At 35.3% G+C, this 18,553-nt stretch overlaps 1 protein-coding gene across 1 annotated transcript in view; it reads left to right on the top strand.

Moving 5' to 3' along the window:
• ITFG1 (integrin alpha FG-GAP repeat containing 1) overlaps positions 1–18,553 on the top strand; it is a 342,370-nt gene that overhangs the window by 84,154 nt on the left and 239,663 nt on the right. The window contains exons 7-8 of the mRNA XM_007096707.3: positions 803–864; positions 16,071–16,152. Coding sequence (XP_007096769.1) covers positions 803–864; positions 16,071–16,152 — 144 coding nt within the window. The remainder of the gene's footprint in view (positions 1–802; positions 865–16,070; positions 16,153–18,553) is intronic.

The following is an 18,553-nucleotide window of genomic DNA, read 5'->3' as shown; positions in this document are numbered from 1 at the left end:
GAATATTTTTTTTTAATATAGTCTACCTTAACCTAAAAATGTGTGTCATAAAAAGGTTAGTATGCATGGCCACTCTTATTTTTTTTAATTCAAAAATGAAAATTTTTATTATTTTTTAACTTTAAAAAAATTTTAACATAATTTATTGTCAAATTGGCTTCCATACAACACCCAGTGCTCATCCTAACAAGTGCCCTCCTCAATGCCCATCACCCACTTTCCCTGCTCCCACCCCCCATCAACCCTCAGTTTGTTCTCTGTATTTAAGAGCCTCTTATGGCATAACCACTCTTAAAAATAAAGAATGCTTGGGGCACCTGGATGGCTCAGTCGATTAAGCATCTGACTTCAGCTCAGGTAATGATCTCATGGTTCGTGAGTTCAAAGTTTGAGCCCCGCATCGGGCTTCTACCATTAGCGCAGAGCCTGCTTCAGATCCTCTGTCCCCCTCACTTTCTGCCCCTCTCCTGTCCATTCATTCTCTCTCTCTCTCTCTCTCTCTCTCTCTCTCTCTCTCTCTCTCTCTCTCTCTCTGTCTCCCAAAATATAAATAAATATTTTAAAAAGAAAGAAAGAATGCTTTTGAAGGATTAACACCAAATTCACCCTTTAAATACATTTTCCTTAATTTACAAGTACAGGATCATCAGCTTGCTTTCTTTGATGGGATCAAGCTCCTTAAAATATAGTTTAAAATATGTTTAAGTACAACTGTATTAACTATTTTTATGTATTGCATTTCTTCCTATTTTAAATGTACACATCAGTAACAACACTTACAATTCTATTATTTTCCTTCTAGATTTGTTCCTCACGACATTGTCTGCCTCTAGTACCTTCCAGTTTGAGATATGGGAAAATGTGGTAAGAAATCTTTTCTTTGAAGCATTTTTAAATGATGGCTTTCAGTAAAAGCACACAATTTTAGAAAATAAAATGAAAGTAATCACTTGGTTGGTTGGTTTCAACAATAAATAGAACAACTTTAAGAGCCTTTGGTTGCATTGCTGCATTCAAACTGCTGAATATTGCTGAAGGAAATGATTCATTCAGCATCAATTCCTCTGCAGGTTTTTAGGCATGACTGCCAATTAAACCAATCAGTCTGCCCTAATGTGAATGTTAACAGGGCCCCTGCTAGGCTGTCAGCTGTTGAGAGAGGTTACTATCATTTAATTTGTCAGCATGATGGTTTATTGAAAAAAACCCTTTTTTAAAAGACTAATTTTTCCTCTTTGCCTTCAGGCTTATATAAAATAATAAGAACAACACACACTAAACTGACTGCCAACTTGACCAGGATTAAGGAGTCTTTCCCAATATATATATATTTTTAATTGCAAGTAGAAGACTCCCAAACTGATGATTTTATTTTATTTTACTTTTAGCTTGATGTAGATTGTATGAAATATTAATTAATGAAGAATAGAACACTCTAAGTCTTAAAATTGAATTTCATGCTATGTAACAGAAGACAGGATTTGAGGACAGGCCAAATTGGCCAACTGACTTTCATCAAGTAATGGTCAAGTATTGAACCTGACTTTCCTCATATGCAAAACGAGAATAAGAGTGTCTGCTTCATGTAATGTGAAAGTGAAGATTAAATGAAACAATGTGTGTGAAGTGCCAGGTACCCAGTAGACACTTAACAAATTGTAATTTTAGATCTCTCAATTTCTCATCTATTTACTGATGATTGTGTTTTATTCAATTCAAATTAAACCCATAACATTTTACATTTTTTATTAAATATGGATGGAAAATAAGCATATCTCAAAAAATGTTTAGTACAAGTTTGTGGAAGGAAGTTCATTATTAGCCTTCAAGTAAAGGATAGTAATTGATGTTGGTCGTGACTCAAATTTCTTCATAGAAGGAAACTAGGATGAGTGGAGAAGCTATGTGTAGATAAGAGCAGGACTTCTAAATGCTACTTCTACAGTAAACAACTTGATCCTTCTTTTTTCTTAACATGGGAAAAGTGAGAAATATAACTAACCCAGAACGATTTATTTTTGTTTACTTTTTAAAAAATTAATTATATTTCTTCTACTGATATTAGAAATATGATTGTTATATACTTAATTATTACTATAAATTAAATCTCCCACTGCTGGGGGATATTTGTTTTTTAGGTGGACTTGAAAACAATACCTAAAGTGAATCTTGAGGTATTAGATATGAGAAAATCAATCATTTTGATTAATCTATATCCATATGGAGGACAAAAAGCCTCATTGCACATAAATATAAGGTGTAATAAAATTATGAAATACTTTTAACTGTTTGATATCCTCTCAGCCTAGGCTGATTTTCTTTTGCCCTAGGTTAGATTTTTTTTTAACTTAAGTATAATTAACATTCAGTGTTATGTTCATTTCAGGTGTACAGTATGATGATTCAGCAACTCTATACACTTCTAAGTGCTTATCAGGATAATTGTACTGTTAATCCCCTTATCTATGTCAGGCATCCCCTCACCCACCTCCCCTCTGGCAAATACTAGTTTGTTCTCTATATTAAAGAGGCTATTTTTAATTTCTCTCATTTTCTTTATGCATTTGTTTCTTAAATTCCACGTATGAGTAAAATCATATGATATTTGTCTTTCTCTGACTAATGTTTTTTTTATCATTATACCCTCCAGAGTCATCCATATTATTGCAAACGGCAAGATCTCATTTGTATTTATGGATGAGTAATATTCCATTGCATATATACAACACCTCTTCTTTATCTATCTGTGAATGGATACTTGGGTTGCTTCCATATCTTGGCTATTGTAAATACTGATGCAATAAACATAGGGGTGCATATATCTTTTCAAATTAGTACTTTTATTTTCTTTGGGTTGATACCTAGAGTGGAATCCTTGGGCCATATGGTAATTCTATTTTTAACTTTTTGAAGAACTTCTATGCTGTTTTCCACAGTACCTGCATCTATTTGCATTACAGTCAATACACAGAGCGTTCCTTTTTTTCCCACATCCTTGCCAACACTTGTTATTTCTTACGTTTTTTATTTTAACCATTCTGACAGGTGTAAAATGATCTAATGATCATTTTAATTTCCATGATGATTAGTGATGTTGAACATCTTTTAAGTGTCTGTTGGCCATTTATTTCTTCTTTGGAAAAATGTCCATTCAGTTCCTCTGCCCATTTTTAAATCAAATTTTTGGGTTTTTTGATGTTGAGTTATATAAGGTATTTACATATTTTGGATAACAACCCCTTTTTGGATATCATTTCCTATTATATCCCGTTGGATAACTTCTCCCATTCAGTAAGTTGCCTTTTTGATTTGGTGATGGTTTCCTTTACTGTGCAAAAGCTTTTGATTTTTGGTATAGTCTCAATAGTTTAATTTCGCTTTTGTCTATCTTGCTTGAGGAGAGATATCTAGAAAAATATTGCTACAGCCAATGTCAAAGCAGTTGCCACATGTTTTCTTCCAAGGAATTTTATGGTTTCAGGTCTCACATTTAGGTCTTTAAACTGTTTTGAATTTAATTTTTCTGTATGGTGTAAGAAGGTGGTCAGTTTCACTCTTTTGCATTTAGCTGTCCAGTTTTCACAATACCATTTGTTGAAGAGACTTTCTTTTTCCCATTATATATTCTTACTTGAACATATAAGTGTGGGTTTATATCTGGACTATATTCTGTTCCATTAATCTATGTGTTTATTTTTGTGCCAGTGCCACACTGCTTTGATTACTATAGCTTTGTACTCTATTTTGAAATCTGCGATTGTGATATCTCTAGCTTTCTTCTTCTTTCTCAAGATTGCTTTGGCTATTTGGGGTCTTTTTTTCATTCCATACAAATTTAGGATTGTTTGTTCTAGTTCTGTGATAAATGTTATTTGTATTTTGATAGGGATTGCATTAAATCTGTAGACTGTATAATGGAAATTATAACAATAGTGGGTCTTCCAATCCACAAGCATGGAATACCTTTCCATTTGTTTGTGTCATCAGTTTCTTTCATCAGAGTTTTATAGTTTTTGGAGTACAGGTCGTTCACCTTATTGGATATGTATATTTCTAAGTATTTTATTATTTTTGGTGCAGTTGTAAAAGAGATTGTTTTCTTAACTTCTCCTGCTGCTACTCCATTATTAGGGTATGTAAATGCAACAGGTGTCTGTATATTAATTTTATATCCTGTGACTTTACTGAATTCATTTATAAGTTCTAGTAGATTTTTGGTACATATTTTAGTAGGTTTTTTTTTTCTATACGTATCATCTGCAAATAGTGAAAATTTTACTTCTTACCAATTTGGATGATTTGGATGTCTTAGTGCCATGGCTAGGATTTCCAGTACTATGTTGAATAAAAGTGATGACTGGATATCCTTGTCTTCTTCCTGATCTTAGAGAAAAGCTCAGCATTTCATCATTGCATATATTACCCATGAGTTTTTCGTATATGACCTGTATTTTGTTGAGGTAGGTTTCCTCTAAAACTGCTTTGTTGAGAGTTTTTATCTTGCATAGATGTTGTACATTCTCAAATGCTTGCTGTGTATTTGCTGATATGATCACATGGTTTTCATCCTTTCTCTTGTTAATGTGACATATCATATGAACTGCTTTGAAAATATTAAACCACCCTTGCATCTCTGGAATAAATCCTCTTAATCATGGTGAATGATTTTATATGTATATTGGATTCGGTTTGCTAATATTTTGTTGAGGACCTTTCCATCTATGCTCATCAGAGTTAGTGTCCTATAATTTTCATTGTTTGCAGTGTCTTTTTCTGGTTTTGGTATCAGGGTAATGCTGGCCTCATAGAATGAATTGGATGGCTTTCCTTTCTCATCTGTTTTTTGGAATAGTTTGAGAAGATTAGGTATTAACTCTTCTTTTAATGTTTGGTAGAATTCATCTGTGAAGCCATCTGGTTCTGGACTTCTGTTTGTTGGGAGTTTTTTGGATATTGATTCAATTTCACTGGTAGTAATCAGTATGGTCAAATTTTCTATTTCTTCCCGATTCAGTTTTAAGAAGTTATAGTTTCTAGGAATTTATCCATTTCTTCTAGGTTGTCCAATTTGTTGACATATAATTTTTCACACACTCTTCTCTTATAATCCTTTGTATTTCTGTGGCATCACTTGTTATTTCTCCTCTTTCATTTCTTTTTATTATTTATTTAAATTTTAGTTAACATACATTGCAATATTGATTTCAGGAGCAGAATTCAGTGATTTATCACTTATATATAACACCCAGTGGTCATCACAACAAGTGCCCTCCTTTTAATACTCATCACCCATATAGCCCATCTCCCCCACAGTTCCCTCCCTCAACCCACAGTTTGTTCTCTATCGTTAAGACATCGTTTGTTGTATTGTCTCATGCGGTTTGTTTCCCTCTCTCCTTTTTCTGCTTCCTGTTTGTTCATCTGTTTTGTTTCTTAAATTCCACATACGAGTAAAGTCACATGGTATTTGTCTTTCTCTGATTAACTTATTTCACTTAGCATTTTACTTTCTAGCTCCATCCACATTGTTGCAAGATTTCATTCTTTTTGATGGTTGAGTTCTATTCCATTGTATATATATACTACATCCTCTTTATGTATTCATTAGTCAATAGACATTTGGGCTCTTTCATAGTTTGGCTATTGTTGATATTGCTGCTATAAAAACATTGGGGTGCCTGCATCTACTCAAATCTGTATTTTTGTATCCTTTGGGTATACCTAATAGTACACTTGCTAGATCATAGGTAGTTCTATTTTTAGTTCTTTGAGAAACCTCCCATACTGTTTTGCACAGTGGCTGCACCAGTTTGTGCTCCCACCAGCAGTGCAAGAGGGTTCCCCTTTCTCTGCATCCTTGCCAACACCTGTTGTCTCTTGTGTTGTTAATTTTAGCCATTCTGACAAGTGTGTGGTGATAATCTCATCATGGTTTTGATTTGCATTTCTCTGATGATAAGTGATGCTGAGCATCTTTTCATGTGTCAGCCATCTGAATGTCTTCTTTGGAAAAATGTCTATTCATGGCTTCTGCCCATTTCATACCTGAGTTGTTTGTTTTTTGGAGTGTTCAGTTTGATAAGTTCTTTGTAGATTTTGATACTAACCCTTCATCAGATACGTTGTTTGCAAATATAGTCTCCCATTCCGTTGGCTGCCTTTTCGTTTTGTTTCCTTTGCTGTCCTTTTTATCTTGATGAAGTCCTAATAGTTCATGTTTTCTTTTTTTTCCCTTTCCTTTGGTGACATGTCTGATAAGTTCATGTGTTCGAAGTCAGAGAGGTGGCTACTTGTGTTCTTTTCTAGGATTTTGATGATTTCCTGTCTCGCATTTAGGTCTTTCATCCATTTTTGTGTATGGTTTAAGAAAGTGGTTTAGTTTCACTCTTCTGCATGTGGCCATGCACTCCTCTTTCATTTCTGATTTTTTATGCCTCTGGCTAAAGATTTATCAATATTTGTTGATCTTTTTAATATATCAGCTTCTGGTTTCATTGATCTCTTGTTTTTTAATCTCTATTTCATTTACTTCTGCTCTAATCTTTATTAATTCCTCTACTGGTTTGGGATTTTATTTGTTTTTATTTTCTAGCTCCTTTAGGTGTAAGGTTAGGTTGCTTATTTGAGATTTTTCTTGTTTCTCGAGGCATCTATTACTATAAACTTCCTGCTTAAAACCGCTTTTGCTACATCCCCAACATTTTGGATTCTTGTGTTTTCATGGTCATTTGTCTGCAGTATTTTTTTATTTTCTCTTTGATTTCTTCCTTGACCCATTCATTGTTTAGTAGCATATCACTTAGCTTCCATGTATTTGTGTCCTTTCCAGATTCTTTCTTGTGATTTATTTCTAGTTTCATGAGGTTGTAGTCAGAAAAGATACATGATGTGCTTCCAGTCTATTTGAATTTATTGAGACCCAGTATGTGATCTAATCTGGAGAATGGTCCATGTGCACTTGAAAAGAATGAGTATTCCACTGCTTTAGGTCCATCCAGTATGTCATTCAACGCTATTGCTTCTTTGTTGATTTTCTGTCTGGATGATCTATCCATTGATGTAGGTGGAGTGTTAAAGCTCCCTATTATTGTATTCCTGTTGATTTTTCCTGTATGTCTGTAAGTATTTGCTTTATGTATTTAGGTACTACCATGTGGGGTACATAAATATTTACAATTAGCTGTATCATACTCTTCTTGGGTTGTTCGCTTTATCATTATGTAGTGCCCTTCTTTGTCTCTTGTTGCAGTCTTTGTGTTTGGTTTTGTTTTTTTTTAAGTTTATTTAATGGGGGGTGGAGGGAAGGTGAAAGTGGGTGATGGGCATTGAGGAGGGCACTTTTTGGGATGAGCACTGGGTGTTGTATGGAAACCAATTTGACAATTTCATATAAAAAATAAAATAAGTTTATTCATTTATTTTGAGAGAAACTGACACAGTGCTGGTGGGGGAGGGTCAGAGAGAGAATGAGAGAGAATCCCAAGCAGGCCCCATGCTGCCAGTGCAGAGCCTGATGCAGGACTCAAACCCATGAAACAGTGAGATCGTGACCTGAGCCTAAACCAAGAGTCTGACGCTTAACCCACTGAGGCACCCAGGCACCCCTACAGTCTTTTATTTAATGTCTCTTTTCTTTGATATAAGTTTTACTACCGCAGTTTTCTTTTCACTTGCATTTGCATGGTAAATGGTTTTCCTCACTTTACTAAATTTCAATCTGCATGTGTTTTTAGGTCTAAAATGAGTCTCTTATAGGCAACAGATAGCTGCGTCTTGCCTTTCTACACATTCTGTCACCCTGTGTCTTTTAGTTGCAGTAGTCAGTCCATTTACATTCAGTGTAATTATTGATAAGTATGTACTTACTGCCATTTTGTTACTTGTTTTATGTCTGTTTCTGTAGTTCTTCTCTGTTCCTTTCTTCTTTTGTTGTCTTTCCTGGTGGTTTGATGGGTTTCTTTAGTGATATGCTTGGATTACTTATTCTTTATTTTTTGTGTATATTTTTTGTGTAATGTTTTGATTACATGGTTACCTTTAGGCTTATATATAACATCTTATGCATACAATACTGTGTATTGAATTGATGGTCACTTAAATTTAAACCATTCTAAAAGCACTAAATTTTTACTCCCCACCCCCCGCTATGTTTTACATACATGACATCATACGTTTCATCCTATTTTATTTTTTTTTTTTAATGTTTATTTCTTTTTGAGAGAGAGAGACAAAGAGTGTGAGCAGGAGAGGGGCAGAGAGAGGGAGACACAGAATCTGAAGCAGACTCCAGGCTCAGAGCTGTCAGCACAGAACCCAACATGGGACTCAAACTCACGAACAGTGAGATCATGACCTCAGTTGAAGTGGACACTCACCGACTGAGCCACCCAGGTGCCCCATCATTCTTTTATTTTGAGTCCCTTGACTGGTTTTTACACATATAATTGATTTTACTGCTTTTTTTTTCCCTTTAACTTTTGTACTGGTGTTATAAGTGATTAATCTGCTTTCCTTATGTTTGTATTTACCTGTGAATTTTTTCCTTTCATAATTTTCTTACTCCTAATTATTATGGCCTTCTCTCTCCATTCATAGATTGCCTTTAACATTTCTCAGAAGGCTCAGTGTTGATGAACTCCTTTAACTTTTGTGTGTCTAGGAAACATTTTATCTCTCTTTCTCTTCTGAATGTTAACTTTGTTGGGTAGAATATTCTTGGTTGCAGGTTTTTCCTTTCAGTACTTTGAATATATCATTCCACTCCCTTTTGACCTGCAAACTTTCGGCTGGCAAATAAGCTTATAAGCCTTATGTGGTTTCCCTTGAATGTAACTGTTTTCTCTTACTGCTTTTAAAATTCTCTCTTTATCAGTACTTTATGCCATTTTAATTATTATGTGTATTATTATGAACCTGCTTGGGTTGATTTTGTTGGGGGCTTTCTGTGCCTCCCGAATCTGGATGTCTGTTTTCTTCACCAAATTAGGGATGTTTTCAGCTATTATTTTTTCAAATAAATTTTCTGCCCCTTTGTCTCTTCTCTATCTGGGATGCCTATAATGCAAATATTATTACACTTGATGATGTCACTGACTTCCATAAGTCTATTCTCATTTTTTATTATTCTTCTTTCTCTCTGCTGTTCAGCTTGGTTGCTTTCCATTACTGTCTTCCGGGTCACTAATTTGTTCTTCTCTCTCCTCTGATCTTCTGTTAATTCCCTCTAGTGCTTTTATAATTTCAGTTATTATCTTCTTGTTCTCTAATTGGTTCTTTTTTATATTTTCAATCTCTTTTTGAATGTCTCACTAAGGTTCTACACTCTTTTCTCAAGTCCAGTGAGTGTCTTTATGACGATTACTTTGAATTCTTTATGAGGCATATTGTTTATCTCCATTTCATTTAGATCTTTTGCTGTGGCTTTATATCTTTCATTTAAGAAATATTCCTATGTTTCTTCATTTTGTCTGACTCTCTGTTATATATTAGAGAAGTCGGGTATATTAGGGAAGTTTCCTGGTCTTGCAAATCATGGCAGCCTTCAGAATTAAACCTAGTAAAGCAATGTAGTAGGGGAAAACCTTCAAGAAGAGACCAGATATTTATTTGGTCTCTTCTATTATTGTTTTCTTTTAAAGAAAGTTAATAAAGTAAGTGATGGGCAGTAGAGACTAAGGGCTGTTCTTGCAGTAAAACAGCTGGATCAATAAGATACCCATATTGACAATTAATAAGTCACTGGTACAGTTAAGGGAAATGTAGACTTAGTATTAACTAGTTTAAATAAAGTGTAGATTTTGTTAAATGGAGGATTATTTTCAGTTAGAGATTGGACAGACAATTTGTAGGATACACTAGTTGACCAAAAAAAACCCTCCAAATATCTATAAAGCCATATTAGGTAGTAGAGCTAGAGCTTTAGCAAATCTCATTAGAATGTGAATTGTGTACACAGTCCCATGCCCGTGCTCTGGGAGGCACAGAAATGAATGGAGCTTATAGGCCAAGAAGGCTAAGTATGGGCAGCTCTGGCTGGTATAATGAGGTATACAAACCTCATGCTACAAGTAGCTCAGAGACAGAGCAGTTGCTTCTGTTTGGTCTACCGAGGATCATCAGGGAAGACTCCATAAAGATGTGGTATTTGAAATGGCCAGTTCAAATGAGCAGAATGTTAGTGGTTGGAAGTGAGAGAAAGAAAGAGATGGGGAAGGAAGTACACAGGAACCCAGGACATATTCAGAGAGTTGAACATGGCTGGTTTGGCCCAGAGCATGAAAAGATACTGGAAGGTAAGATAAGAAGAATTGGTTTAGACAAGATCAGCAGAAGCTTTGACTTCTAAACTAAGTAATTTAATCTTTTAAATATTTATTGAGAAGCTTTTAAACCTTTTAGGACTGAAGGTGAGATGAACAGAGTTCTCATTGTTGCCATTATCTTACTACTGTAGATCAGATAAGTTTGCATGGAAAATCTGGAAGCAGGGAGATAACTTAGGTGGAATTTACTATAACCTGGGAAAGAGGTGAATGATTAAAGGAATAAAGTATTGGGAATGGCCTAGAAGGGATAAATATGAAAAATATTTATCAATGCAAGGGTAATTTGTGTTTTGTACTAGTGACCAGTTAGAGAAAAGACAAATGAAATATCTAATTTGAGGTAGGGAAAAAAAATTATTTCAGATAAGAGATATATCAAGAAGGCAATTAGTAATGTAGGAGTAGACAGAGAAAGATAAATATCATATGACTTCACTCATATGAGGGCTTTAACAGACAAAACAGATGAACATAAGGGAAGGGAAACAAAAATAATATAAAAACAGGGAGGGAAACAAAACATCAGAGACTCTTAAATATGGAGAACAAACAGAGGGTTACTGGAGGGATTGTGGGAGGGGGCATGGGCCAAATGCGTAAGGGGCATTAAGGAATCTACTCCTGAAATCATTGTTGCATCATGTGCTACCTAACTTGGAACTAAATTTTTAAAAAAATTTTTTAATTAAAAAAAAAAAAAAGAAATATTCGGACTAGAGTTCAAGGAAGAGACTAGGTAAATGTCACAAAGGAAAAGACTAAGGACAAAAATGGCAAAGCCAGACCCTTGGGTAATACCTACCACCCTTTATGTCAGAACTTATAGTCTTGACACTATTATCATTTGGGGCCAGATAATTCTTTATCATAGAGTTCCATCTTATGCATTGTAGGTTGTTTATCAGTATCTCTGACTTCTACTCACTTAGATGCTAGTAGCTACCTCCGATTTTGACAATCAAAAAGATCTCCAGACATTGCCCAGTGTCCTTGGAGAACAAAATCAACCCCCGTTGAGAATCATTGCTTTATATGAATAAAGATGTAAACACAAAATAGTCATCAGATATTACTTCTTGGTCGTTTTCTCAAACATTGTAAATATAACAATTTTAACATTAAATATTAAAACATATAGGCCAATGCATGGGTAGCCATCTATAAAAAAAGATACTTGTTATAACATTGCACCTGTGGTTGGAATTTAAGCAGAAACTGGCAGGTAGTGTCCTCTGTCACTGGCAGTGGGTTAGCTGCTTCAATGGCAGATGGTAGTGTTTGTAGCAGGAATAGTGGTATTATTATTAGTGTTCCTACTAGTGATAATAGTTAATGTTTACTAAATCCATACTGTCTGCATATATTCTACTAAGCACTTTATATGGACTATCTCACTAATCTTCACAAAACTTTGTAAAAATACATTTTCAAGATAAGTAAACAGATGCTTTTAGAGTAGAGCTAACTTATTTTGACCTGAAAGCTAGCAAACAGTGGAGCCAGAAGTTCAACTAGGAAATCTGTTTCTCAAATTTCTACCTATAAGTCATTCGTTGTACAGACAAAAGGAAAGGCAAAAGACATAGCTGCAGCAGAACCCCTAATGGCTTCAACAGTGAAGACCAGTGAGAACAGCATGGTAAAGAATGAGACCAAGTGTAGTGCATTCATGTCAAATAGCAGTCCATGAAAAAGGTACTCGGAGCTCCTAAGCATAGGACTGCCATTATAAAAATACTATATAAGTGCCTAATAACGCTACATTTTGTAGAATACTTTCTAATCTGTCATTGCATTGATACCATATAGAACCCTCGAGTAGACCATATGTTTATCCCCTTCTAAGGGCTTAGAGCTGAGACCCACAACAGTAAGTGGCTGTTCCAAAGTGATACAACTTACCAATGAAAGCGGAACTAGAACCCCTGTCATCTAACTCTACATCCAGTGCCCTTTCCATTAGTCTATTCTGCTCTCTAGGTATGAAAGAGTCTTGATTATATGCTAGTATTTCCTACGTTAGATAGGTACAAATAATTTCATGTTTGAAAATAAGTATGGACAAAACAGGAAAGAATATCCAATGGAATAAAGACAGTCTCTTCACCAAGTGCTGCTGGGAAAACTGAACAGCAACATGCAGAAGAATGAACATGGACCACTTTCTTATACCATACACAAAAATAAACTCAAAATGAATGAAAGATCTAAATGTAAGACAGGAAGCCATCAAAATCCTCGAGGAGAAAGCAGGCAAAAACCTCTTTGATCTTGGCTGCAGCAACTTCTTACTCAACATGTCTCTGGAGGCAAGGGAAACAAAAGCAAAAATGAACTTTTGGGACCTCATCAAAATAAAAAGCTTCTGCACAGCAAAGGAAACAATCAGTAAAACTAAAAGGCAACCGATGGAATGGGAGAAGATATTTGCAAACGACATATCAGATAAAGGGTTAGTATCCAAAATCTATAAAGAACTTATCAAACTCAACATCCAAAAAACAAGTAATCCAGTGAAGAAATGGGCAAAAGACATGAATAGACACTTCTCCAAAGAAGACATCCAGATAGCCAACCGACACATGAAAAAATGCTGCACATCCTCATCATCAGGGAAATACAAATCAAAACCACAATGAGCTACCACCTCACACCTGTTAGAATGGCTAACATTAACAACTCAGGCAACAACAGATGTTGGCAAGGATGTGGAGAAAGAGGATGTCTTTTGCATTGTTGGTGGGAATGCAAGCTGGTGCAGCCACTCTGGAAAACAGTATGGAGGTTCCTCAAAAGATTAAAAATAGAACTACCCTATGACCCAGCAATTGCACTACTAGGTATTTATCCAAGGGATACAGATGTGCTGTTTCAAAGGGACACATGCACCCCCATGTTTATAGCAGCACTATCAACAATAGCCAAAGTAAGGAAAGAGCCCAAATGTCCATCGATGGGTGAATGGATAAAGAAGATGTGGTATATATATACAATGGAGTATTACTTGGCAATCAAAAAGAATGAAATCTTGCTATTTGCAACTACGTGAATGGAACTGAAGGGTATTATGCTAAGCAAAATTAGTCAGAGAAAGGCAAATATCATATGACTTCACTCATATGAGGACTTTAAGAGACAAAACAGATGAACACAAGGGAAGGGAAACAAAAATAATATAAAAACAGGGAGGGGGACAAAACATAAGAGACTCTTAAATATGGAGAACAAGCAGAGGGTTACTGGAGGGGTTGTGGGAGGGGGGTTGGGCTAAATGGATAGGGGGCATTAAGGAATCTACTCCTGAAATCACTGTTGCACTATCTGCTAACTAATTTGGATTTAAATTTAAAAAAAATAAAGTTAAAAGTGAAAATAAGTATGGTCATACTTCACTTTAAAATGTGTTATCTATTAAGAGTAATAACATGTTGATAAAGTTTATAGAATCATTGTTATCAAATATTAAATATGTAAATGATACTAATCTGAATTGAGATTGAGTTATATACTTTTCTATTACCAATTAGAGCAAAGAATAAGTAATGATAATAAAGGGAAGTTAAATCTGATAAAGTACTATCTTCCCCTAATTATGTCATATATATATAATGTATTCTGCATGCTTTCACTGTAGCAAGAATATGTTCTTTTTCCCCAGTGACTGAAAGGAACTATTGCTTTTGTTCTACTGAGGTTTGGGGTTAATATGGCATCTTAGACATGGGAGACCATCACCTGGGAAGTACTCAGTGTTTCTTGATGGAAATGCACCATGAGGTTATATCCAGAAACACTTCTACATATACTTATTAAGTTTAAAAGAACTTCACTGGAGTAATTTTTTCACTTGAATCAGTATAATGAGTTGGCATTCCTCTTTATGTTAACGTGAAGCTGATGTAGTTTAAAAGAGATTTTCTATTTATCCTAGAACCATTATGTCCACTCTACAGAGTGAACATATGCTATGATGTTTCTAAAGTGCAAAGGCAGTGGGAACTTCAGTCAGAGATTTGGCACCTTTGATATATCTCTAGTGTAACTTCAGGTACTCCATAAGACTGGAGGGGAATCATAAGTTTAAGACACTGTGTAAATAAGATTTCTATAGAAGCATCATTCAAAAAGTATATCAGATACTTTAGTAATCGTAGGGGAAACATGTTTCTGCATGCAGATAACACTGTTAAAATGATTGGAAAATACTTGATTTTGTCACAAGACAAATCTTACCCACTTACTCATGTTCCTCGAGCATTTGGTCTTCATGTTTTCATTGCAGCAGTGCCTTTCTCTAAAATAGCAGAAGTGACTCCTTATAAAATTAACTTGCAAATCTGCAGTATCCTTAGGAGAAAATTTTTTTAATTTTTATAATATTTTTCAACATATAGTTATCTATATAAAGTATATAGTAATCAAAGTCAGTATGTCAAATAGTAGAAATGTCAATGATAAAAAGAATGCTCTGTATAGAAGTGCTCCAAATTCAGTTTTTTGGTTGATTTTTCTGGTGTTGTAATCTAAAATTGTAGAAAAGGAGGGCACCTGGGTGCCCAACTCTTGATTTTGGCTCAGGTCAAATCCCACGGTCATGGATTCAGGGTCCATGTTGGGCTCTGCAGTTAACGTAGAGCCTGCTTAAGATTCTCTCTCTCTCTCTCTCTCTCTCTCTCTCTCTCTCTCTCTCTCTCTCTCTCTCTGTCTCTCTCCCCTGCTTGTGCTGTATAAATGAATGAATGAATAAATAAAATTATAGAAAGGAAAGGCAATTCTCCATTTGGAAAGAGTAACTGAAACAAAGGATCTCTAATGGATTTTCTTTCTTGTTTAGCTTAGCAGAGCTCTCCTTAGCACCTACCAGTTGTTGTAATCCTTTGTTCCCTTTTCACAATGATACAGAAACTTGAGTTGAGTTGCTAATGAATGGCCCTTTAAGGATCCATGGAATTATCATCTCATTTGAATCTTTTTTTTTTTTTGAGAGTGAGAGAAAGAGATCTCACAGAAGCCAGGGAGAGGGTCATGGGTTGGGGGAGAGATAGGGAGAGAGAGAGAGACAGAGAAAGAGAAAGAATGAATCATAAGAATAAGGTTCCATGCTCAGTGCAGAGCCTGATGTAGGGCTCTGTCTCACAACCTTGGGATCATGACCTGAGCCAAAATCAAAAGTCAGATGCTCAGCCAACTGAGCCACCCAGTCACCCCTCATCTCATTTGAATCTTGATATTTTTTAATTGTACCCAATAGAAGTCTTCTTCCTTTGAAATCTATAAAACAGTGTCTTTGCTACTTGCTTGTACCACTTATGTGTTACCTTCAGAAGTTCTATTTTCTTGACATATCTTATCTCCCAATTGAACTGGAAGCTCTCTGAAGGTAGGATCTATTTTTTATACTTCTTTATATTTCCAAATATAAAGAATATACCAAGTACACTACTATTTCCACAGTACTTGAAAGGAGAAGACACTCATGTCTGAAATTATAATGAAGATTTAGTAAAGAATATAACACCAGAAGGCAAGGAAAGCACTCCAGGCAATTTTTATCAACTCACAGCAGTTGCTTTTTCTTTCTTTTTTTTTTATGGTAAAAGTAGAACAGGAAAGTGAATAGTTTTTTTGTAGTACAACAAAAGCCTTAAATTATTTATTTCCGTGCCTCAGTTAAAATGCTTTGTTTCACACTTGACAGATGAATGGATTATAATAGGCTAATCCAAACTTTTCTGCCGTTAACAGGATGGAAATTTCTCTGTCAATACTGTATTTGAAAAACCTCAAAATATGGTGGTGATTGGACAGTCAGCATTTGCAGACTTTGGTAAGATTCTTTTCATCTTTCAAATTCTACCCCTTTCTCTAACCTAGTCATACTAATTTCCCATACCTGAATATAATTGTATTGTCTTCAGAACTATTGAAGATTTAAAAGGTGTCTTTTCCAGTATTATACATGGCATGTGGTCAATTCCTTAACACAAGAAGGGGCCATTTATGACATTTATGTTTAAAGTATAATTTGAACTTAAGGGTCTCCTATTTGCAGGAGTAACATGCAAAACAAGGAAGTCTGTTGAGGCTTTTCTAAAGGATACCAACTAGTGATTATTGTGAAGTCTTCATACATTTCTAAATGATGGAACAAAAAAAATTGGGAGTTAACCTGACCTCTTGAAACTTGAATACTAAAAACCATTTCTATTTACATCATAATTTCAAAGAACAGTAACATCTATTGTGAATTTGCCAGATGAGGACACATGAATCTCTGTTTTCCTTAAGATTCTACACTGTAAATCAAGTTCACTTTGGTTAGGAACTTCCAAAGCATGTATGCCTCTTTCATCATTTGTCAGTTATTATTAAAAAGGATTTTGTATTAGATAGTAGTCTAGATGACCACTACCTAGGAGTTTAAAGCCCACTCTCCTCCTACTTTTCCTTCATTCTGCCAATAAATACCTCAGCTTCTTCCTCAGAATCCAGATGACATGTCACCATGCCCAGAGGCCTCAGCTTCCTCATTTGTCAAATTTCAATGACAATTGTATCCACCTCCCAAGACTATAGTGAGGAACACAATGTGAATAAAGTACACTATTGGGCACATAGTAATATGACAATAAATTACTGTATAACATCTTTTCATTGGACTTACCTGTTTTTTTGTTGTCATTACTGCTCTTTGCTCAGTTGGCTCAATCAGCTCTTTGTTCAGTGTCATAGAAATGAATCCCAAGGCAGCTATAACAAGTTTAATAGTGTTATTTGAGGGGCACCTGGCTGCCTCAGTCAGTTAAGCGCTGGTCTCTTCATTTCGGGTCAGGTCATAATCTCGTGGTTCGTGAGATTAAGCCTCATGTCAGGTTCTGCAACAGTGCAGAGCCTGCTTGGGATTCTCTCCCTCCTTCTCTCTCTGCCCCTTCGTATGTGTGCATGTGTGCGTGCACACTCTCTCAAAAATAAATAAATAAACTTTAAAAAATAGTGTTACTTGATGGAAATATCAACATCTCTATGTTGTACTGTATTTTAGTTTGGTTATGTTGCATGTTACTTTCATTTTGAGCTTTTTTCTGGTTCCTGATTTACATATAGTCTTTAATAAGCAAATAGTGAAGTTATACATGAAAATTTTTTTAAATTTGCTGACTGACTTGATAAACTGGATTGATGACAAATCCTTTTGCAAGTCTTCCTCTAGAAAAAAAAAGTATATATGCATTATATAATTTTCAAGGGTACACATACCTCCCTTAACTCTAGTTAAGAACTTCTATTTGTGTTATGATCATGTGTTTTATATAAGTGCCTTGACTTTAACAACATTATTGGTAGCTTTTCTTAAAATTTATTTAAATTTGACTAACCATAGACTTTTACATGCAGGTATTGTTCAAATGTGCAGAATATAGGATATAGCCCATTAAGAAACATAACTATATTTCCCCACTATTTTTAATGACTTTAGGTAGCATATCAGTAAACACTTTTATTTATTTTCTTTTAATATGAAATTTATTTTCAGATTGGTTTCCCTACAACACCCAGTGCTCATCCCAACTGGTGCCCTCCTCAATACCCATCACCCACCTACCCCTCCCTCCCACCCCATCAACTCTCAGTTGGTTCTCAGTTTTTAAGAGTCTCTTATGCTTTGGCTCTCTCCCTCTCTAAGCTGTTTTTTTTTCTTCCCCTCCCCCATGGTCTTCTGTTACGTTTCTCAGGATCCACATAAGAGTGAAAACATATGGTATCTGTCTTTCTCTGTATGACTTATTTCATTTAGCATAACACTCTCCAGTTCTATCCACGTTACTACAAAAGGCCATATTTCATTCTTTCTCATTGCCACGTAGTATTCCATTGTATATATAAACCACAATTTCTTTAGCCATTCATCAGTTGATGGACATTTAGGCTCTTTCCATAATTTGGCTATTGTTGAAAGTGCTGCTATAAACATTGAGGTACAAGTGCCCCTATGCATCAGTACTCCTGTATCCCTTGGGTAAATTCCTAGCAGTGCCATTGCTGGGTCATAGGGTAGATCTATTTTTAATTTTTTGAGGAACCTCCACACTATTTTCCAGAGCGGCTGTACCAGTTTGTATTCCCACCAACAGTGCAAGAGGGTTCCCATTTCGCCACATCCTTGCCAGCATCTATAGTCTCCTGATTTGTTCATTTGACCACTTTGCATGGCATGAGGTGATATCTGA

The sequence above is a fragment of the Panthera tigris genome, chromosome E2 (genome assembly GCF_018350195.1).
Source record: "Panthera tigris isolate Pti1 chromosome E2, P.tigris_Pti1_mat1.1, whole genome shotgun sequence".
Classification (NCBI taxonomy): domain Eukaryota; kingdom Metazoa; phylum Chordata; class Mammalia; order Carnivora; family Felidae; genus Panthera; species Panthera tigris.
Note: the sequence above shows the minus strand (reverse complement) of the source record. Positions and strands in the feature narration are given on the sequence as shown.